A 22,679-nucleotide genomic window follows, 5' to 3' on the forward strand; every position below is an offset into this window, starting at 1 on the left:
AAAATGCAATGAAACTTCCTGTCAACGTAAAACACAATTTGGGCCAACGGGAAAATTTTCCTCTCTGTAACCAAACTCGCCTGGGAAGATCGGGAGTGGAGAATTCCGGACTATTCACCCGAAGCATATCCCTCAAGATTGATCCAAAATCCAATCAGCCAATAATCTCCACATTCCTTATTCAGTGATGGCTGAATATGACTCAGTAACAGAACAAAGAACAGTACAGCACAGGAACAGGCTCTTCGGCCCTCCAAGCCTGTCCCGATCATGATGCCCTCACTAAACTAAAAAAAACCTTCAGCCCTTAGTCCGTATCCCTCTATTTCCTCCCTATTCATGGACCCATCCAGATGCCTCTTAAATGTTGCTAATGTGCCTACTTCCACCACCTCCTCTGGCAGCGCGTTCCAGGCACCCACCACTCTCTGCATGAAAAACCTCCCCCTCACATCTCCCTTAAACTTTCCCCCTCTCACCTTGAACCCGTGCCCCCTTGTAATTGACACTTCCACCCTGGGAAAAAGCCTCTGACTATCCACCCTGTCTATGCCTCTCATAATTTTGTAGACCTCTATCAGGTCTCCCCTCAGCCTCCGTCTTTCCAGTGAAAACAATCCTAGTTTATTCAACCTCTCCTCATAGCCAACACCCTCGAGACCAGGCAACATCCTGGTGAAGCTTCTTTGCACTCTCTCCAAAGCTTCCACATCCTTCTGGGAGTGTGGTGACCAGAACTGCACGCAATACTCCAAATGCAGCCTAACCAAGGTTTTATATAGCTGCAACATGATTTCCCAACTCTTGTTCTCAATGCCCCGGCTGATGCCATATTCCTTCTTAATCACCTTGGCCACCTGTGTTGCCACTTTTAGGGAACTGTGGACCTGCACACCCAGATCCCTCTGTGTGTTGTTGGTTATAGGTTCAAAGCTCACTCTGAGGTTTGTGGACAAAATCCAGGGCAACAGCTCAGTGCTGCGTTATTGGAGGTGCCGCCTCACAGAGCAGAGGTCAAAGTAAAACTCAGACTGCCCCCTCAGTTAGATGTGGATGATCTCACGACACTGTATCAAAGTGCAACAGGGGAGTTCTCACCAGAGCCCTGGCCAATATTTACCCCTCATCAACATCATAAAGACAGATGGCTATGACCAGGTTGTTATTTGTGGCTGTCTCTCCTCAGTGTCGGGATAGTTTGAGATGTGCTGAGGTTGCGAATGGCACTGGGATTGAATGACCTCACCTTCACCAGGTTGACATATTCCTCAGATGGAATTTGGTAGACTTGGTTCTTCAGATGCAGCACAGCTTTAACCAGTTCCATGACAAGAGGGTAGACCTTGTCATCAGTGCGATCGAGGTTTGCTGTGGGAGCTGCTTGTATCGGCTGAATATGGAGAAAAGGAGAAACCTCAGGAGACAGAAGCTCACACGGATATATTTAATTCACAATTTTGGACCTGTCATCTCCAATGTGTGTGGAGATGCCAGCATTGGACTGGGGTGGACACAGTAAGAAGTCTCACAACACCAGGTTAAAATCCAACAGGTTTATTTGGTAACACGAGCCACTAGCTTTCGGAGCGCTGCTCCTTCATCAGGCGACTCACCTGGTGTTGTTAGACTTCTTACTGTGTTCTCCAATGTGGACACTGATGGTAGGTTTAGGGTCTGGGAGAACATCACTACAGGATGTGAGGATGAGGCAAATTCTTTTGTCCAGATATGTCAGTGAGACACCATGACACTGGACAAGATTGGACATTGTTCACAGCTGGATGGAATGGACACATGCCATCAAGAGAGCTCAGCTGGTCCAATAGCCTTTCAGGACAGGGCACTGTGCATTGCCATGCATTTCCTTTGGTGTCAGGGTGAGGCTTTTAGTTTATTACTGTCACAAGTAGGCTTGCATTAACACTGCAATGAAGTTACTGTGAAAATCCCCTGGTCGCTACAATCCAGCGCCTGTTCGGGAACACTGAGGGAGAATTTAACATGGCCAATGCACCTAATCGGCACATCTTTCAGACTGTGGGAGGAAACCAGAGCATCTGGAGGAAACCCACGCAGACACGGGGAGAAACTGCAGACTCTGCACATACAGTGACCCAAGCCGGGCATCAACCCCCGGTCTCTGGCGTTGTGAGGTAGCAGTGCTGACCACTGTGTCACCGTGCCGCCCCGGGTCCCTGACACTGAGGTAGCAGTGTTAACCACTGTGCCACCGTGCTGCCCCGGGTCCCTGGCACTGTGAGATAGCAGTGTGAACCATCGTGTCACTGTGCCACCCCGGGTCCCTGGCACTGTGAGGTAGCAGTGTTAACCACTGTGTCACTGTGCTGCCCCGGGTCCCTGGCACTGTGAGATAGCAGTGTGAACCATCGTGTCACTGTGCCACCCCGGGTCCCTGGCACTGTGAGGTAGCAGTGTTAACCACTGTGTCACTGTGCTGCCCCGGGTCCCTGGCACTGTGAGATAGCAGTGCTAACCACTGTGTCACTGTGCTGCCCCGGGTCCCTGGCACTGTGAGGTAGCAGTGTTAACCACTGTGCCACCGTGCTGCCCCGGGTCCCTGGCACTGTGAGATAGCAGTGTGAACCATCGTGTCACTGTGCCACCCCGGGTCCCTGGCACTGTGAGGTAGCAGTGTTAACCACTGTGTCACTGTGCTGCCCCGGGTCCCTGGCACTGTGAGGTAGCAGTGTTAACCACTGTGTCACTGTGCTGCCCACTGTGAGGCGAGTTGTATTTTTTCTGTTGAATTTTTCAGGGGCTGGGCGACGTTGGCTGGCCAGCAGTTAATGCCCATCCCTAGTTGCCTGAGGGCAGTTGAGAGTCAACCACATTGCTGTGGCTCTGGAATCACATGTAGGCCAGACCGGGTAAGGACGGCAGATTTCCTTCCCTTCGTGAACCAGAAGAGTTTCTCCGACAATCGACAATAATTTCATGATCGTCATTCCTGAGACCAACTTTCAATTCTTGAATTTTTAATTGAATTTAAATTCCGTGCCCAGAACAGAATAGTTTGGGGCGGGTATTCTTACTTCCCTGATTTACTGTTTCTGGCCCATTTTCTGCTGTGTCATTTCCTGCTGAACGTGCGTCAGACTGGAAACTACTTTCACAGTTGGTACATCCTAATCGGGGGGGCAGAGGGCCGGGGGGGCGGGGGGAAGAGGTTGGGGACAGACTCAAATCATTTCGCAAGGTTTTAACAGCCTAGCCCCAGTAGCTGTGAGAATCTGCACAATCTTCATCAAAGCTCCACATTCGCTTGGAGCTGGTGGAAGGTTAAAAATGTCAATGGTGATTTGAACCCCAGCAAACAGAACGTGATTGCCACCCCCTGGTGTGGGAGCGCTGTACAATACACAGGATATTAACCAGTGTGGGAGCGCTGTACAATACACAGGATATTAACCAGTGTCAGCGCGCTGTACAACACACAGGATATTAACCAGTGTGGGAGCGCTGTACAACACACAGGATATTAACCAGTGTGGGAGCGCTGTACAATACACAGGATATTAACCAGTGTGGGAGCGCTGTACAACACACAGGATATTAACCAGTGTGGGAGCGCTGTACAACACACAGGATATTAACCAGTGTGGGAGCGCTGTACAACACACAGGATATTAACCAGTGTGGGAGCGCTGTACAATACACAGGATATTAACCAGTGTGGGAGCGCTGTACAATACACAGGATATTAACCAGTGTGGGAGCGCTGTACAACACACAGGATATTAACCAGTGTGGGAGCGCTGTACAACACACAGGATATTAACCAGTGTGGGAGCGCTGTACAACACACAGGATATTAACCAGTGTGGGAGCGCTGTACAATACACAGGATATTAACCAGTGTGGGAGCGCTGTACAATACACAGGATATTAACCAGTGTGGGAGCGCTGTACAACACACAGGATATTAACCAGTGTGGGAGCGCTGTACAACACACAGGATATTAACCAGTGTCAGAGCGCTGTACAACACACAGGATATTAACCAGTGTGGGAGCGCTGTACAACACACAGGATATTAACTACTGATCTCAGTTATCACATCAAACCAGTTCCATAATCTCAGCACAGTATTCTCAGATTCATGGAATTTAGAGGAACTCATTCCGAGAACTCACCGGAAGATTCTTCCTCGGAGGTTTCTCAGGTGGCGCTGTGAACTCGGCTCCAGAAAAGACAAAGCAAACTGCGTTTAGTACAACAACAATTGGCATTTACATAGTGCCTTGAATATCCCCCAGTCTCCCACACACTGACACTGTTTGGATTTGTACCCACCACTGCTCAAACAGCACGAGTGTGTCTGACCTCTCATGGTTTACCAGAACGCGGCAGTGAGTGTTATTCCTCTTAATGAATGGGCTAACAGTGTATTAACTAACCTGACCCAGACCCTGGCAACCCTACCGATGGAGCATCATCCAATGGTAGGATAGATTCAGACTGAGTCCCGGGGATAGAGGACATTGTGCTGCAAAGCCCAATTCAAACAGTAAAACAATTTAAAAATTATCTTCACTACAAACGCACTCTAAGATCCCCACATTCAGACTGACGATGTGTTTTGCATCATTTCATTGATCGGACAGTTGTGGAGTGGTTCACTCAGTGTCACTATACAATTGCAACATAAGCATACAGCTTTCGTTCTGGTCAGTTCTATTTCCTGATGCAGTTCGTGTCCAGGTACAGCATGAACTGGGCCGGGATTTTCCATTATCCACCGGGATGTGGATGTCTCTAGCTGGCTAGTGTTACTTGCCCACCTCTAAATGTCCCCCACTTCAGAGGGCATTTAAGAGTCACCCACATTGCTGTGGCTCTGGAGTCACATGTAGGTCAGACCAGGTAAGGACGGAAGATTTCCCTAATGTCCCTAGAGGACATTACTTTTTCCGACAATCGACAAAGGTTTCATGGCCATCATTAGACTTTTTAATTCCAGATATTTACTGAATTTAAATTTTATCGTCTGCCGTGGTGGGATTCGAACCCAGGTCCCCAGAGCATTACTCTGGATCTCTGGATTACTAGTCCAGTGACATTACCACAATGCCACTGTCTCCCTGTGATAGAGGCTTTTGACTGGGAGTGGGATTTTCCAGTCCCGCTGAAGTTTATGGCATTTTCTATGGCTCCCCCATCCTGCCATTGGAGAACCCAGTCGACTCTGGCAGGACTGGAAGATCCTGCTGGTGAAAAGGGCTGGAAACTCCTGCCCCTGGACACATTCAGTCTTAGGTTGATAAGTGCCAGATTCATGGCACACAAATGCCAGGCAATGGCCTATCCAATCGGAAATAATCGGCCTATTCATATCACCTTGACATTCAATGGAAAAATTGGTAGCAAAAACAGGAAGGCAGGTTATTATCTGATTGGCTATAAATTGAGAGAGGGGAATGTGCAATGAGACTTGGGTTTCCTCGTACATCAGTCGCTGAACGTAAGCATGCAGGTGCAGCAACAAAAAGGCAAATGGCACGCTGGCCTTCATAGAGAGGTTTCGAGCACAGGAGCAGGGATGTCATGGTACAATTAGTAAGAGTTTTAATGCCCGTGACGGGCACGGGCATTCAGCCTTGGATCTTCAGGTAAGCGTTCTCCAAGGCGGCCTTCACGACACACGACAGCGCAGAGTCGCTGAGCAGAAACTGATAGCCAAGTTCCGCACACATGAGGACGGCCTAAACCGGGATGTTGGGTTTATGTCACACTATCTGTAACCCCCGCAGCTTGCCTTCTGGACTTGCAGAATCTCACTGGCTGTCCTGTCTGGAGACAATACACATCTCTTTAACCTGTGCTTAATGCTCCCTCCACTCACATTGTCTGTATCTTTAAGACCTGGTTGGCTGTAGAGATTCGCATTCTAATCAGTATTCTGTAACTTGATTTTGTGTCTCTGTGCCCTGTTTGAGAGCAGATTTCCACTCCATCTGACGAAGGAGCAGCGCTCCGAAAGTTAATGGTATTTGCTACCAAATAAACCTGTTGGACTTTAACCTGGTGTTGTTAAAACTCTTACTGTATTTACCCCAGTCCAAGACCAGCATCTCCACATCATGGTACAATTACACAGGGCCTTGGTGAGGCCACACCTGGAGTACTGTGTGCACTTTTGGTCTCCTTATCTGAGGAAGGATGTTCTTGCTCTCGAGGGAGTGCAGAGAAGATTTACCAGACTGATTACTGGGATAGCGGGACTGATGTACGAGGAAAGATTGAGTTGGTTAGGATTATATTCACTGGAGTTTAGATGAATGAGGGAGGATCTCATAGAAACCAATAAAATTCTAACAGGACCAGACAGGGTAGATGTAGGAAAGAATATTCCCGATGGTGGGGGAGTCCAGAACCAGGGGTCAGAGTTTGAGGATAAGAGAAAAACATTTTAGAACTGAGGTGAGGAGAAATTTCTTCACCCAGAAGGTGGTGAATGTATGGAATTCGCTACCACAGAATGTATTTGAGGCCAAAACATTGTCATTGAAATCTTGCTGCTGTTCATGCCGGTGGAATCTTATGGGTTTCTTAAGGGGTGAGTTCAATGGGAAACCCCGTTGACAGTGGTGGAACCATAAGATTCTGCCGCCAGTGAGTGGCTGCCGCCTCCCGCCATGGCAAAACTCACCGCAGAGAGGAACAAAAATCCAGCCCTACATGTTTTCAAGAAGAAATTTGATATAACTCTTGGGACTAAATGGATCAACAGATATGGCAGGAAGGGGGATCAGGATATTGAGTTGGATGATCAGCCATGATCAAAATGAATGGTGGAGTAGGTTTGAAGGGCTGAATGGCCTACTCTTGCTCCTATTTTCTACATTCCTACGTTTACCACGATCAACATTAACCATTTGCGTTTATGGATCTGGTACTTACTGTAGGGAGTTTCCTGATCATTATCCTGGAAAAGAAAAGGAAGTAAATCAGGAACATTTTAAATTCTCCATTCCTTTGTTAAATGCTATTGAGTTAAATCCATGAAACATTTTCCTTCGTGCCATTCATTTATCAGGTAGCAGTGAATCTTTAACCTCACTGACAATCAGACAACGGGCACCGCAGGGGTTGGGGTGCATTATCGACCCTAATAATCACATTTTAATTTGATGTTTTTAAGTTTCCTTTGTACTTTGATTTCTGTTCGGGCTGTTCCCCCTCCTTTTTGGGGAGCTGCCCCTTTTACTTTGTCCTGATTTAATCTGAGTTTGTTTACTTGGTTTGGTTTGACCTAAAAGAGGACAATCAGACAACTTCCTCTCTCAAACCCACTTTCCCAACCATTCAACAAACCATCTGACCAAGCAGCAAATCTGTTTGGAGATTAATCCAATACAATCCGGTCAGCTGTCCTATAAACTCTCCGGGAACATTGGCCATTAGCCAATCACACTGCGGTGCATTGATGTGTGTGCAGTTGATTGGCTGCCAGTTAAATTCCATTCGCTGTAAAATGGGATCCATCAAAGCCACTAGTCTGTTGCAACAACCAATCAAATCCACCAATTTCCCCAAAAGCACCAATCACCACCTCGACATTGTGCTGTTGTTAAATTTACTGCAGGCAGTTACTGGGTTTTAATTGGTACAAACGGAATTCCTGGAACGGCCATTTGTGACTGGCAACAGGAAAAAATGATGCTGAAATCTCCTGGATCATCACAAAGTATCAGCAGCTTCCCTCGCGTTGATCAGTGAAGGGATTGTGTCAGCCAGCCCGGTGTGTGTGATCTCCATGTGACTCCAGTCCCCTGATATTTTGTTCACTCTTAATGCACACAGGCTAACTGGAAAAGGGCATTAAAATACTGACTGGTCAGTGCTATTCACAACCCAGGAACCAATGAAAAGGAATATCAGATCAGGAACTGATGTCTTTCCAAGTGGAGATAAACGATATAGGAAACTGACAAAACACACAGAGAGACAAATCCATTCCTGCTGTCAGAGGAACTTGACTAAAGCAACATTGATAATTATTCTTCATCACAACTGTAGATTTGACAATAAATAAAATGACAGGAGATTGAATGGACTTGCCAGCAGCTTAAGGGTTAACACCCTTGGTGTGGTTCCCCTGAATGGTCCACATTGTAGCATCAACCGTAGATAATAGAGTCAGTCTCAATGCATCACCACCTCACTCCATTACAAAGTGTAAAAATGAATGAGATTTTGGAAATTAATCATTTATTGAATTAAAACTTACATTGTGTGTCTTGTCCTTTTCATTCGGAGCCTTGGGAATGAAGCAAAGAGTGAAACTGTAGACACGTTACTCAAATCCACCAACAGAAATTCTCAAAGAAACAATAAAGAATCCCATTGGTAAAGCTGGTTTTGTGGCGCTGCTTTGCCGGATGAGATGGGTTAAAGCGGTAAAGACAACTGATTCCAATAATATTATCAAAGGCCAAACTGCTGTCGCTATAGTAACACGACTGCTCACTCACTGCCACTCTGTTATTGAAATCCGAGAAATATTCCGAAACTTTCTGAAACAATGACTATTTATTCTGGTTTCTGGATGGTTGTTTCTCTGAGCAGGCCCCAGGATATCTCCCCCACAGAGCCAACACAACACAGCTCAACATCTCTCCTTAAATATCCTTTATCCCTTTCATCTCCCATTCTATCCTCCTCACTCTTCTTTCAACTTAGCTTTTCCAAAAATATTAAACTCTTTCCTATGTTCCTATTGCCTCTCCTTTGGCTCAAATAAAATGTAATAACCTTCCCTTGTTTATTTATGAAACATTGTAAAGGTTCCTTACTCTCCTCTGAAATGTAACAGCTAAAAAGCTAAGTCCCTTTCTATCTTCTCATGCAAATTTCTAAACTTAACCAATTTCCTTATACGTTCACTTCAACAGGGCCTTATTACAAATATATGCATATACATATCGCAGCTTTGCCCCATTTATCTCTCAACTCTCCCATTTGTTGGGCACCTCATCCATAAACATTCACTCCCTCCACCACTGATGCACAATGGCAGCTGTGTGTTCCATCTACAAGATGCACTGCGGGGACTCACAAGTCTCTTCAATAGCACCTTCCAAATCCAAGGTCTCTATCATCTCAAAGGACAACGGCAGCAGATACATGACAATACCAACAGCTGCAAGATTCCCCCCTCCTCCCCTCCCCTCTCCCCAAACTAGTCACTCATCATCCTGATTTGGAAATATATTGTTGTTCCTTCACTGTTGATGGGTCAAAATCCAGGAACTTCCACTGTAACAGCACAGTGGATGTACCTACCTGAACGTCAGGGACCACAGCGGGTTCAGGAAGGCAGATCACCAGCACCTTCTCAAGAACAATTGTGGAATGGGCAATAAATACAGCTCCAGCCGGCGACACCCACATCCCCAGAAATGAATAAACATGGAAATGTTGGAAATGTATCTGTCCAATGGATTTATAACAGGACATCAGCAAATTCCCAAAGAACATCAGCAAATTCCCAAAGAACATTGCAGCCGCAGTGATTTAATGTAACTCTTAACAGCCTGAGTCAAGCGAAGGTTGTAAAACTCTGAACATCAGAGTCATTAACAAGAAGACCCAGAATTGAAACCTGATTCCATCAAATCCCATCAGAACTAGTCCGTCTCCTTGGTATGGTGGGAAAATCATATGAGGAAAGGCTGAGGGGCTTGAGGTTGTTTTCGTTAGAGAGAACAAGGTTAAAAGGTGACTTCATAGAGGCATACAAGATGATCAGAGGATTAGATAGGGTGGACAGTGAGAGCCTTTTTCCTCGGATGGTGTTGGTTAGCACGAGGGGACATAGCTTTAAATTGAGGGGTGATAGATATAGGACAGATGTCAGAGGTAGGTTCTTTACTCAGAGAGTAGTAAGGGCGTGGAATGCCCTGCCTGCAGCAGTAGTGGACTCGTCAACGTTGAGAGCGTTTAAGTGGTTATTGGATAAACATATGGATGATATTGGAATAGTGTAGATTAGAGGGGCTTTAGATTGGTTCCACTGGTCGGCGCAACATCGAGGGCCGAAGGGCCTGTACTGCGCTGTAATGTTCTATGTTCTATGTCTCCTTGGAAACTGATAACATCCGATAAACTGGAATCTCCTCGTAGTGAAACAATACCAAATGTAACATTGCTTCTCCGTTAATGAATTTAGAAAAACTTACCAGAAGTTTCTCCTCCTTCTCCAGCCACTTTTTATCCTCCAACATTTCCCGCTGTTGCTGTCGAATTCTCTCCTGGAGTCTGTCTTGCTCCATCTCCCTGAGTTTCTGAACCTCCTCTTTATTGTTAATCTCACCAATAAGATCAGATTCCTAGGAAATCCGGAAAATTAATCAGCTTTGTCCCATAAACATAGATAAACATAAACATAAACTGGAGCTCCGTGCTGGGGACCGGTGGAGCTCCGTGCTGGGGACCGGTGGATCTCTGCACTGGGGACTGGTGGACCTCCGCGCTGGGGACCGGTGGACCTCCGCGCTGGGGACCGGTGGATCTCCGTGCTGGGGACCGGTGTACCTCCGCGCTGGGGACCGATGTACCTCCGCGCTGGGGACCGATGTACCTCCGCGCTGGGGACCGGTGGAGCTCGGTGCTGTTCCTGCACAGAGATATCCTCCTCCTGCCTGCAAGAAGGACTCTGAACTCTAAGTGAGGAGCACAATGCATGCCGAGTGTGCTGAGTCCCTGAGATCAGGTACAGGCTCTTATTACTGTGCAGTCCCGGCCAGGATTGTGCCAACGGTTCCACATTGACTGCACTGCCCAATGCAGAGAGTGCTGAGTATAGGGAGTAAGAGGCACACTCTGGTTCGCAGCTTGCAGTAATCTCCTCACTGTGAAGATTCTACAGCAGCTTCGATTCAATGTTCCTCCTGAGTGAATCTCCTCCCAATGTACGGTGGGGAAGCTTTGACATTTCCAGGCTGGCTGGTGACTGGACGGAAGAGCGAGTGTTGGCCAAGCCCACACGATGACAATCTTGTTATCTTCTACAACTCAGGGCTGGTGGTTTGAACCGGGTTAATCCCCAGGCCCCACTTCCAAACTCCTCACGCTCAAATCAGATCAACATCAGCAGAACCCAGCTTTCAATTCCAAATGTGGAACTCGATCAGAATCTGTTTCCATTCTTCAATCTCCCATTTCCATCGGGATCAGGGTGACGTTCAGTGACAGTAACTGACTTCAAGCCAATCAAACAGAAGAGTGCAGCACTGACCAGTAACAGCAGGAGGCAGGACTGGGAACGGGGGAAATGTTACTCATGGTAATACTCAGACTGATTGCAGTAACTATCCTGCTGTCAGTGAGAGTAACACTGTATGAGGCTCCAGAGACTTGAGCAGAGAATCTCGGCTGACACTCACAATGTGACAGTGAGGGAGTGCAGCACTGCCAGAGGTGCCAGAGGGATGGTAAAATGAGGCCCTCTTTGCCCTCTCAAGTGGATATAAAAGGTCCATGGTACTATTCCAAGAAGGGCATGAGAGTTGTCCACACTGTCTTGGCCAATACTTATCCCACACTGAAACCGATTATCTCATCAATATCACATTGCTGATTGTGGGATCTTGCTGATCACCTATTGGCTGTAAACACAGTGGGATATCCTGAGGTGAAAAATCCTTTCCTTTCGCTCTCTAACAGGTCAGCTCCTCCAATCAGTTGAAGGTTCAGCTCTGAGGAGGACAGATGTACAAAGCACGATTACAGGAGCAAGCTGCCCTTACCCGCACACTGAGGCGTCGGAACTGTTTCTGAGAGGAGGTGTTGGCGGAGTCGCCAGCTGCCTGTTCACTTGGAGAGCAGGGGATGTGCGGTGAGCTGGCACACAGAGACTCCGGCATCTGGGCAGGGCAGACAGACATACAGAAAACACAGCAATCAGCAACAAGACACACGGTGGCCAAAGCACATGGCACAGGGCAAGGCAACAATCCACAACTTGTGAAAGCAGCAAGGAGCACAGCTTCCTGTAACGCTGAGCTCACACTTTAACCCGGTCTGTGAATGGAATTCCTGTAACTGCGACTTCACTGACAGGGTCATCTGAAAGCAAAAACTCGACAAGCACACATTCAAATTCTCGTGACGCTGTGAACTGCAGTTTGTAAATTCCTGGAGAATTTCACATTGGGTATAACACTAAAGTGGCTGTCCATTGATCTCAAACTAAAGTTAGATTAGGTGGAGTTTCTCAGGAGCTGCTTACCCCAATGGTTAATAAATCTCAAACATTGCCTGATTTAACGTTGATATACCATCTCCTCATGAATCAGGATCAAGCCTGAAATATGCAATAAGGGCTCTCAAACAACCAATCACACTTTCCTAATTGTAACGGTCTATTTTTCCTTCTCTTTAACAACAGTGCCCTTTGAACCCTGGCCCGCTGGCACTCAGTAACCTCTGCCTTTCCATCCTCACTCCCATCCTATCCCGGGGGTGGACAGCTCCAATTCCACAGCTGGCGACTTTTCCTGTGTGTGACATTATCCCGCCCTGACCCTGTCTAATGCATTTCCCCCAAACACCAACAGTTTGTGCGAGTGTTGTTTCCCTGGATAATCTGAAACCTCCCTCCCTCACTCACTCGTTTACTAACTCACTCACTCACTGATTCCTGGAACAACCATCTCAGCTGAGGTAATCTGCAACTGACTGGTTGTTTTTTAAATTTATGGAATTAACCAATTTAAAATAAATCCCACCAGTTTAATTAGCCTTAAATACAAAGGAGAGCTACCTCACTTAGCGCTCCACTGTAATGTGAAGCTTCACTGGGCTACACTAGAATCAGAGCATCATAGAATCCCTACAGTGTAGAAGGAGGCCATTCAGCCCCTCGAATCTGCACTGACAACAATCCCACCCAGGCCCTATCCCCATAATCCTACATATTTACCCTAGCTAGTCCCCCTGACACTAAGGGGCAATTTAGCCTGGCCAATCCACCTAACCTGCACATCTTTGGAGTGTGGGAGGAAACTGGAGGAAACCCACGCAGACACGGGGAGAACATGCAAACTCCACACAGACAGTTAATGAATTCTAACAAACTGGATTGAAGCAGTTACATACCTGGAACTGAAGATTTAGATTCTGGAATGCGAGTGGAGGTGACTTTGTTGGAATCCCTCTGGTCCTTGCAGGCTGCAATGAAGAACAATGAATGCCAGTTTCATTTCACACGCTTGAGAGTTAATCATTTGGGACTGTCACCTTGACGATCCAACATGGACAATCGGGTTAAAGATCTCCTCACTCACAATAGCATCATTCCCACCAGGGATTCAAGCTTGGATCTTAGCTCAATCGTGTCAGCTGTGTTATCATTTCTTTCAGCTCCAGCTTCTACAGTCAAACAGGCTGAGATTCAGAGAGGTGAATGTCATAGAGTCATCGAGGTTTACAGCATGGAAACAGGCCCTTCGGCCCAACTTGTCCATGCCGCCCAGTGTTTACCACTAAGCTAATCCCAATTGCCCACATTTGGTCCATATCCCTCTGTACCCATCTTATCCATGTAACTGTCTAAATTCTTTTTAAAGGACATCACTGTACCCACCTCTACTACTACCTCTGGCAGCTTGTTCCAGACACTCACCATCCTCTGTGTGAAAAAATTATCCCTCTGGACACTTTTGTATCTCTCCCCTTTCACCTTAAACCTATGCCCTTTAGTTTTAGACTCCCCTACCTTTGGGAAAAGATATTGACTATCTAGCTGATCTATGCCCCTCATTCTTTTATAGACCTCTATAAGATCACCCCTCAGCCTCCTACACTCCAGGGAAAAAAGTCCCAGTCTATCCAGTCTCTCCTTATAACTCAAACCATCAAGTCCCGGTAGCATCCCAGTAAAGCTTTTCTGCATTCTTTCTAGTTTAATAATATCCTTTCTATAATAGGGTGATCCGAACTGTACACGGTACAGAATGTGAGTGTGGGGAATTGGTGCTGTTATCTGTGCTTTCAGATCAGCTAGTGATTTAATTCTAACCAATAGAAAGGAGAGAGATCTTCTTTCTGGCCCTTTGTGCCTTATAGAAACATAGAAACTAGAAGCAGGAGGAGGCCATTCGGCCCTTCGAGCCTGCTCCACCATTCATTTTGATCACGGCTGATCATCAAACATCCTGATCTTCCCCCCACCCTTCCAAATCCCTTCCCCGTTAGCTCCATAACCTTAGAATTTTTGGGCAGGGATTATCAGGAGACAGAGTGGCAGATATGTGACAGAAACCTCCCTGTAGACAGCGCAATGGATAAAGTACACACCAGTGTTTTGTCTGTTTATGTTTAGTTCTTAGTGTCATATTGCTCACTAAGCAGCCTTAAAGTTAAAAAAGCACCATTGATGATAAGTGTTATCCTACACAGTGGGATAGCTGTTGTGTGCACACTTTACCCCCTGGGTATCCTGAAAATCCACATCTGCAGGAAATGCCACCAACAGTGAACTGAGGATTTCTGTGCTTGTGGCTGCATTACTGCAGGGTGCATGGGAGCACTGGGAGATCTGCATTACTGCAGGGTGCATGGGAGCGCTGGGAGATCTGCATTACTGCAGGGTGCATGGGAGCACTGGGAGATCTGCATTACTGCAGGGTGCATGGGAAAGCCGGGAGATCTGCATTGCTGCAGGATGCATCGGAGCACTGGGAGATCTGGAGTAGCACATTGCAGCATGTAGAGACATCGCAGTTCAGGGGAATTAGATCTGAGTCGCAGACAGACAGACAGACAGAGAGGGACAGACGGATGGAGAGGCACAGATGGACGGAGAGGGACAGACGAACAGTGTGAGGATCGCCTGAGGGTGTGGCACACACATTTAGTGTTGAATATCAGTGAGGTTGATAATACATCAAGGTTGCAGAGTCAGAATCAAATGACCCTTGCAGTGTTGGGAAGACTTAAATGAATTTGGTGAGGGGTAGACAGCGGGTTTTGTGGCGCAGTGGTACCTCTGGGCCAGAAGCTCTGGGTTCAGGTTCCACTCCAGGATTTGATGGCCGAGGAAGGTGGTCGTAACGCGGCCAAACAGGCTGATTATCAGCCTGTAAATCCTTCCAAATACCTGACGGCAGGAGATAAGAGTGGGAGAGTTTCCTGGTTCATCACCGTAGGAGGTAACAGCAAACCACCTCAGTACTATGCCACGTACGGTCATTAACCAATCCAATGGAAGCCCACGGTGGCCAATTCCCTCTTAGGCAGAGAGAGGTAGGCACCAGGCTGTGGCATGGAAATGGAGGAGGGAGGTCGTGTCAGTGTCTATCCAGTAAACAGCAGCGAGCAGTCACGCTGGGCTGAATGACCTCCTTCGGGGCTGTAACCAGTCAGTGGAATGTACCCCGTTTCTCAGGCCATGCAGGGCAGTTGAAATGCAGTTTCAGTCCTGGTCTGGGATAGGTGCTCAGCCCCTTACCACAACCAGCACACAGCTGTCAGAACCTTTACTCATGGATCAGTGAGCAGTTGGGCAATTCCAACCTTCGAACCAAACATCACAAAGAAGATACGTTTGGATGTGGAAAGAAATTGCTTGTGACACCAGGAGCAGAAGAGGTTTCCTCCCAACACCCAGCCCATTCCTATCCTCCAATACCCAGCTTCCTTGCTACAGGGCGGCACGGTAGCACAGTGGTTAGCACTGCTGCTTCACAGCTCCAGGGTCCCGGGTTCGATTCCCGGCTCAGGTCACTGTCTGTGTGGAGTTTGCACATTCTCCTCGTGTCTGCGTGGGTTTACTCCGGGTGCTCTGGTTTCCTCCCACAGTCCAAAGATGTGCGGGTTAGGTTGATTGGCCAGGTTAAAAATTGCCCCTTAGAGTCCTGGGATGTGTAGGTTAGAGGGATTAGCGGGTAAATATATGGGGATAGGGCCTGGGTGGGATTGTGGTCGGTGCAGACTCGATGGGCCGAATGGCCTCCTTCTGCACTGTAGGGTTTCTATGATTTCTATGATTTCAGTGTCTCATTCTTCCCGGGTGGTGCTTTCGGAAAAGCGTTTTCAGACAATTTCCCCATGTCCAAGGAGCTGGAGATTGCAGGATATTGGCGATGTCCATTTCAATGGAGTTGGGAGTCTCCACAACAGCGAGGAACTGAATATTGGAACATAGAACACTGACATTTCTCAAAGAAAACACACCTAATGTGTTAGCACACAATCCTGCTCCCCGCCCCCCCCCGTGCCCACAGGTCTGTCCTTGCTGCAATGTTCCAGTGAAGCTCAGCACAAACTGGAGGAACAACATCTCATCTTCCAGGTTGTGGTGTGGCACAGTGAGAATGGAGTTGTTGATTAATCACAGCCAATCGTTAATAATGAGTCTACAGCAGCCCCGAATAAAGGTGAGAAAACCCCAACATTACAGAGCTTGAAAACCAAGGGGACAAACTGACCTGTTCCTCTCCCCATGGCACAAATGTGGCGAATGGGATCAAAGCTTATGGGGAGAAAGCTGGATTAGGCTATTGAGTTGGACGATCAGCCGAGATCATATTGAATGGGGGAGCAGGCTCGAAGGGTCGAATGGCCTCCTCCTGCTCCTATCTTCTATGTTTCTATGTTTCTATGTACACTCAAGCACACACCAAATTACTCAGATACTGGAGCCAAAATATGACTTTCTGAAATAAATCTCTCTATTTTGTATTAACGATGATTCCACTGTCTTCCTGGAGAGACAACGTGAGGCAAAACCTACAGGTTTCAGAGAGCAAGAGGAAGGGCTGATTGTAAATAAATGTATCGCCGTTCCTTCACTGTCACTGCGTCAAAATCCTGGGATCCCCTCCCTAACAGCACTGCGGATGCACCTACATGTCAGGGACTGCAGCGATTCAAGAAGGCAGCTCACCACCACCTACAAACGATTGGTCTAGTTATACAAACGATTGGTCTAGTTATACAAACGATTGGTCTAGTTGGACCAAGGAGCGGCACAGGCTTGGAGGGCCGAAGGGCCTGTTTCCTGTGCTGTACTGTTCTTTGTTCTCAAGGGAAGCTAGGGATGGGCAATAAATGTTGGCCAGCCAGCGACGCCCACATCCTGTCACTGATTTAAAAATAAATGAACTGTTCAATCCACATAACCACAGATGAGGCCATGACTGGGAGGAGTTGGACATTCTGTAGAAGAGTCACACAGACTCGAGACATTAACCCTGTTTCTCTCTCCACAGACACTGCCAGACCTGCTGAGATTTTCCAGCACTTTCTGTTTTTATTTCAGATTTCCAGCATCCGCAGTGATTTGATTTTATTTATCGAAGGTTCGGCGCTCGCACAGCGAAAGCTGCTGAGGTTATGGGAGATTAGTTAATATTAACGACAATCTCACTCTTTCTCATTTGTTAATAACTGCTGCACTACCTTCGGTGGAGCCTCGTTGACGATGATTTGGTGATCCAGGGTCCGGGATGTGAAGCGACGCTGGGTCCAGTATCTCTGCTCCTTCTGCTGTTCCACTTCCACCTGGTGAATATCACTGAAACAACAGAGATCCAGAGGAGAAAAAGCACAGGTTTAAGGTGCGAGGGGCAAGTTGAAAGGAGATGTACGAGGCAGATTTTTTACACAGAGGGTGGTGGGTGCCTGGAACTCGTTACCGAGGGAGGGAGTGGAAGCAGATACGGTAGTGACTTTTAAGGGGGGTCTTGACAAATACATGAATGAGATGGGAATAGAGGGATATGGTCCCCGGAAGGGTAGGGGGTTTTAGTTAAGTCGGGTAGCATGGTCGGTGCAGACTTGGAGGGCCGAAGGGCCTGTTCCTGTGCTGTAATGTACATTGTTCTTCCAGTCACAGCACACACCCGCTGACCAGTGCGCATTTACAGAGAGCACAGTATCGTTATATAGGAGCCCCAGCACCCTGTGTTACTGACTGTATCTGTACTGATGTTAATCCAGCTCCCTCACACTGTCACTCAGTAACCCCTCTCCCCCAGCGCCCTGTGTTACTGACTGTATCTGTACTGATGTTAATCCAGCTCCCTCACACTGTCACTCAGTAACCCCTCTCCCCCAGCGCCCTGTGTTACTGACTGTATCTGTACTGATGTTAATCCAGCTCCCTCACACTGTCACTCAGTAACCCCTCTCCCCCAGCGCCCTGTGTTGCTGACTGTATCTCTACTGATGTTAATCCAGCTCCCTCACACTGTCACTCAGTAACCCCTCTCCCCCAGCGCCCTGTGTTACTGACTGTGTCTGTACTGATGTTAATCCAGCTCCCTCACACTGTCACTCAGTAACCCCTCTCCCCCAGCGCCCTGTGTTACTGACTGTGTCTGTACTGATGTTAATCCAGCTCCCTCACACTGTCACTCAGTAACCCCTCTCCCCCAGCACCCTGTGTTACTGACTGTATCTGTACTGATGTTAATCCAGCTCCCTCACACTGTCACTCAGTAACCCCTCTCCCCCAGCGCCCTGTGTTACTGACTGTGTCTCTACTGATGTTAATCCAGCTCCCTCACACTGTCACTCAGTAACCCCTCTCCCCCAGCGCCCTGTGTTACTGACTGTGTCTCTACTGATGTTAATCCAGCTCCCTCACACTGTCACTCAGTAACCCCTCTCCCCCAGCACCCTGTGTTACTGACTGTATCTGTACTGATGTTAATCCAGCTCCCTCACACTGTCACTCAGTAACCGCTCTCCTAAGTAGATGTCCACTGTGTTTGATTACTTTCCTCTGTCAGATGTTTTGGGCTCAGACCCCTCTCTGTTTTGGTTTCAATCTTCTCACCTTAATTGACAGACGATTTCGGTGAACTTTGGCCTTTCCCGAGGTTCATACGTCCAACAGCGGGTCATCAGGGTGAACAGCGTTGGTGGACAGAAATCTGGCTTGGGCAGCCGGTCTCCTCTCTCTAACACACCAATCACATCGCGGTTCTCCAGCCAGAAGAATGGCTGCTTGCCAAAGCTGAGGATTTCCCACATGCAAACACCTGGAGAGGGAGTGACAAGCAAGGGTCAGCAAGGAGCTGGAGGGATTACCCTCAGACTATAGGGTAGACCAGCAATGATAATTAGTAGTGTCAGAGATGCTGGGTACCAGCAACCTTCGACTCTTGTACAAACAGCACCTGACACCAGGCATCCAATGCGAGGCCTTTAATGACTTGTGCACAAGGAGAACCCCCCCCTCCTCGCCATCGAAATGACTGGAGTGGTTCTGACATTACAGAAAAACAGTGAAGCAATTATAGTCAATTACAGAAAATCAGGAACAAGCACTTTTTCATATCCTTCATTGACTTTCATATTTGCCAATTAAATCCCAGCTTTTCGCCCTTTCTCATTCAATTAAAAATTGACTTCTGCTAATCCTTCATTTGCATATCCCCATATCTCGCCTTTGGTATTTGTTATGGAAAAATCTGGTCTTGCTCACCCTCCAGTGACGGTCAAAAAGCTGAATGTTATGGGGCCTATGCAAGTGTCTGAAAGCAGACAGATTCCCTTGGAGGTCTGCAACTGTTAACATTCTCATTAGCTGTTACAGAGAAGGCAGGAAATTTTTAATCTGAGCATTTTAACTTCCACAGTAGCTGTCCCACAGTGATGGTGAATAGATAATCCATCTCACAGCACGCCCCATGGCCACAGACAAGAATCTCAGGACAAGAACATTAACGCTGACTCACAATTTCATCGGCCCATTGGCTTAATCTCAATAATGGGGAAGATTCTGGAGTCAAGGATCAGGAAAAAAGTCAACAGGCATTTGGAGAGGTTTGGGTGAATTAAGCTTTGCGTTAATTAAGGGAAGCAGCACGGATTTGTAAAAGGTAGATTGTGTTTGACTATTTGAATTGAATTTGTGATGAAAGAACAGAGAAGGTTAATAAAGGGAATGTGGTGGATGCTGTTTATATGGATTTGAAGGGAGTGTTTAACAAGGTGACAGTTAAAAGATTGGTGACAACATTGAGATTTACAGAACAGGAGGGTCAGTGTCAAAGTGGATAAAATATTGGCTGAAGGATAGAAAGCAGTGAGTTAGGGTAGATGCTGATTTTTCAGACAGGAGGATGGGGGACAGAGGTGTTGCCCAAGGGTCAGTGCTGGGGCACCATTTCTTACGCTACAGATAAATGACTTGGATCTTCCAATACAGAGTATAATTTCAGAATTTGTCGAGAATTCCAAACCTGGTGGAGTGGCTGATAATGAGGATGTTACAAATCACTTGGAACAAGACATGGGCAAAATGGGCAGACAAGTGGCAGCTAGAATTTAATACAGGTAAACGTGAGATGATGCATTGAGCGGAAGGAATAGGGAGAGACAACAAAGACTTGCTGGCACAGTTCTGAAGATTGTGCAGGGATAGAGAGAGCTGGGCATCCATGGGTATCAGTCTGTGAACCTGTTAGGACACTCTGAGAGTAATTAGCAAAGCATGTGGATGTGGGCCTTTAGAAACACAGGCACTGAATACAGAAGCAGAGAGTTACGCTGAACCTTTCTAAAGCTCTGATTAGGCCACAGCCAGACTTTTGCATCCAGTTCACTTTCAGAAGGATGTGAGGTTTTTGAGAGGGTGGAGAGGGAGATTTACCAGAATGGTTCTGGAGATCAGAGGGAATTTTAGTTTGAGGGTTGGGTTGGAGGAGCTGGGGTTGTTTCCCTTGGAGTAAAGGAGACTGAGGGAGAGTTGATAGAGGTGGACAAGATTATGACAGGATTGGCTAAGGTAAGTAACCATGAGGTGGAGATGCTGGCGTTGGACTGGGGTGGGCACAGTAAGAAGTCTCACAACACAGGTTAAAGTCCAACAGGTTTATTTGGAATCACGAGCTTTCGGAGCGCTGCTCCTTCATCAGGTGAGTCACATGATTTGCGGTTCCAGATAAACCTGTTGGACTTTAACCTGGTGTTGTGAGACTTCTACAGGCAAGTAAAGAAGAGCTGATCCTATTGGCTGACTGTCCAAGGATTTGGGGACACAGATTTTGGGCATGAGATGCAGGGACAATGTGAGCAAGAACATTTCCACACTCTGAGTGGTGACAGTTTGGAATGTGCTGCCCACAAGGGTGGGGTGAAAGCGGAAACAAGCAAGGATTCAAAATGGAAATTGGATGATCGCTTGAAGGAAATACACTTTCAGAGTGACAGGGAGCGAGCGGGGAAGGGCCACTGGCTGGGTGACTCTGCTCGGGCAGGTAACTATTCTGCAAAGGAAGACTGCTCCTGCGTAGCCTGTACACTCGCCCCTGTGAGGAAGCTGTCACCTTGCTGCACCTTTTACACATTCTGACTCTCAATCACTTACCAAACATCCACACGTCACTCGAGGAGGTAAAGCGTCTGAAATTGATGGATTCTGGAGCCATCCACTTAATGGGCATTCTGGTGACTGACGCTGTGAACAAAGCACAGGAGCTCAGGATGTCTGGATCAATCACACTCACTCTCCCCACAACATTAAACACTGAAATCAGGCACCGGTATATTGAGGTTTTTCACAAATATCTGTCAACATGTAGATGATGTGTCAGCAATGATGCAGAAAATATTTTTCTCACCAGTTGCACCTCATCAAACACTCCCAGGACAGGTACAGCACGGGGTTAGATACAGAGTAAAGCTTCCTTTACACTGTCCCCATCAAACACTCCCAGGACAGGTACAGCACAGGGTTAGATACAGAGTAAAGCTCCCTCTACACTGTCCCCATCAAACACTCCCAGGACAGGTACAGCACGGGTTTAGATACAGAGTAAAGCTCCCTCTACACTGTCTCCCCATCAAACACTCCCAGGACAGGTACAGCACGGGGTTAGATACAGAGTAAAGCGCCCTCTACACTGTCCCCCATCAAACACTCCCAGGACAGGTACAGCACGGGGTTAGATACAGAGTAAAGCGCCCTCTACACTGTCCCCCATCAAACACTCCCAGGACAGGTACAGCACGGGGTTAGATACACAGTAAAGCTCCCTCTACACTGTCCCCCATCAAACACTCCCAGGACAGGTACAGCACGGGGTTAGATACAGAGTAAAGCGCCCTCTACACTGTCCCCCATCAAACACTCCCAGGACAGGTACAGCACGGGGTTAGATACAGAGTAAAGCGCCCTCTACACTGTCCCCCATCAAACACTCCCAGGACAGGTACAGCACGGGGTTAGATACAGAGTAAAGCGCCCTCTACACTGTCCCCCATCAAACACTCCCAGGACAGGTACAGCACGGGGTTAGATACAGAGTAAAGCTCCCTCTACACTGCCCCCATCAAACACTCCCAGGACAGATGCAGCATGGAGTTAGATACAGAGTAAAGCTCCCTCTACACTGTCCCCATCAAACACTCCCAGGACAGGTACAGCACGGGGTTAGATACAGAGTAAAGCTCCCTCTACACTGTCCCCATCAAACAACTCCCAGGACAGGTACAGCACAGGTTCAGATGCAGAGTAAAGCTCCCTCTACACTGTCCCCCATCAAACACTCCCAGGACAGGTGCAGCATGGAGTTAGATACAGAGTAAAGCTCCCTCTACACTGCCCCCATCAAACACTCCCAGGACTGTTACAGCACAGGTTCAGATGCAGAGTAAAGCTCCCTCTACACTGTCCCCATCAAACACTCCCAGGACAGGTA

At 47.5% G+C, this 22,679-nt stretch overlaps 2 protein-coding genes across 5 annotated transcripts in view; both read right to left on the reverse strand.

Moving 5' to 3' along the window:
- LOC144504254 (uncharacterized) overlaps positions 1-22,679 on the reverse strand; it is a 450,031-nt gene that overhangs the window by 212,683 nt on the left and 214,669 nt on the right. The gene's annotated exons all lie outside the window — the stretch shown is intronic.
- Positions 1-22,679, reverse strand: part of LOC144504251 (protein-tyrosine kinase 2-beta-like) — a 144,083-nt gene that overhangs the window by 9,384 nt on the left and 112,020 nt on the right. For 3 of the 4 annotated variants that reach the window (XM_078229336.1, XM_078229334.1, XM_078229335.1), the window contains exons 20-29: positions 21,347-21,436; positions 18,809-19,013; positions 17,428-17,542; positions 13,123-13,194; positions 11,772-11,888; positions 10,203-10,352; positions 8,252-8,281; positions 6,922-6,946; positions 4,155-4,201; positions 1,247-1,390 (exon numbers count right to left, since the gene is read on the reverse strand). In XM_078229336.1, coding sequence (XP_078085462.1) covers positions 1,247-1,390; positions 4,155-4,201; positions 6,922-6,946; positions 8,252-8,281; positions 10,203-10,352; positions 11,772-11,888; positions 13,123-13,194; positions 17,428-17,542; positions 18,809-19,013; positions 21,347-21,436 — 995 coding nt within the window. The remainder of the gene's footprint in view (positions 1-1,246; positions 1,391-4,154; positions 4,202-6,921; positions 6,947-8,251; positions 8,282-10,202; positions 10,353-11,771; positions 11,889-13,122; positions 13,195-17,427; positions 17,543-18,808; positions 19,014-21,346; positions 21,437-22,679) is intronic. The other variant, XM_078229337.1, reaches the window with a different exon arrangement.

The sequence above is a fragment of the Mustelus asterias genome, chromosome 15 (genome assembly GCF_964213995.1).
Source record: "Mustelus asterias chromosome 15, sMusAst1.hap1.1, whole genome shotgun sequence".
Classification (NCBI taxonomy): Eukaryota; Metazoa; Chordata; class Chondrichthyes; order Carcharhiniformes; family Triakidae; genus Mustelus; species Mustelus asterias.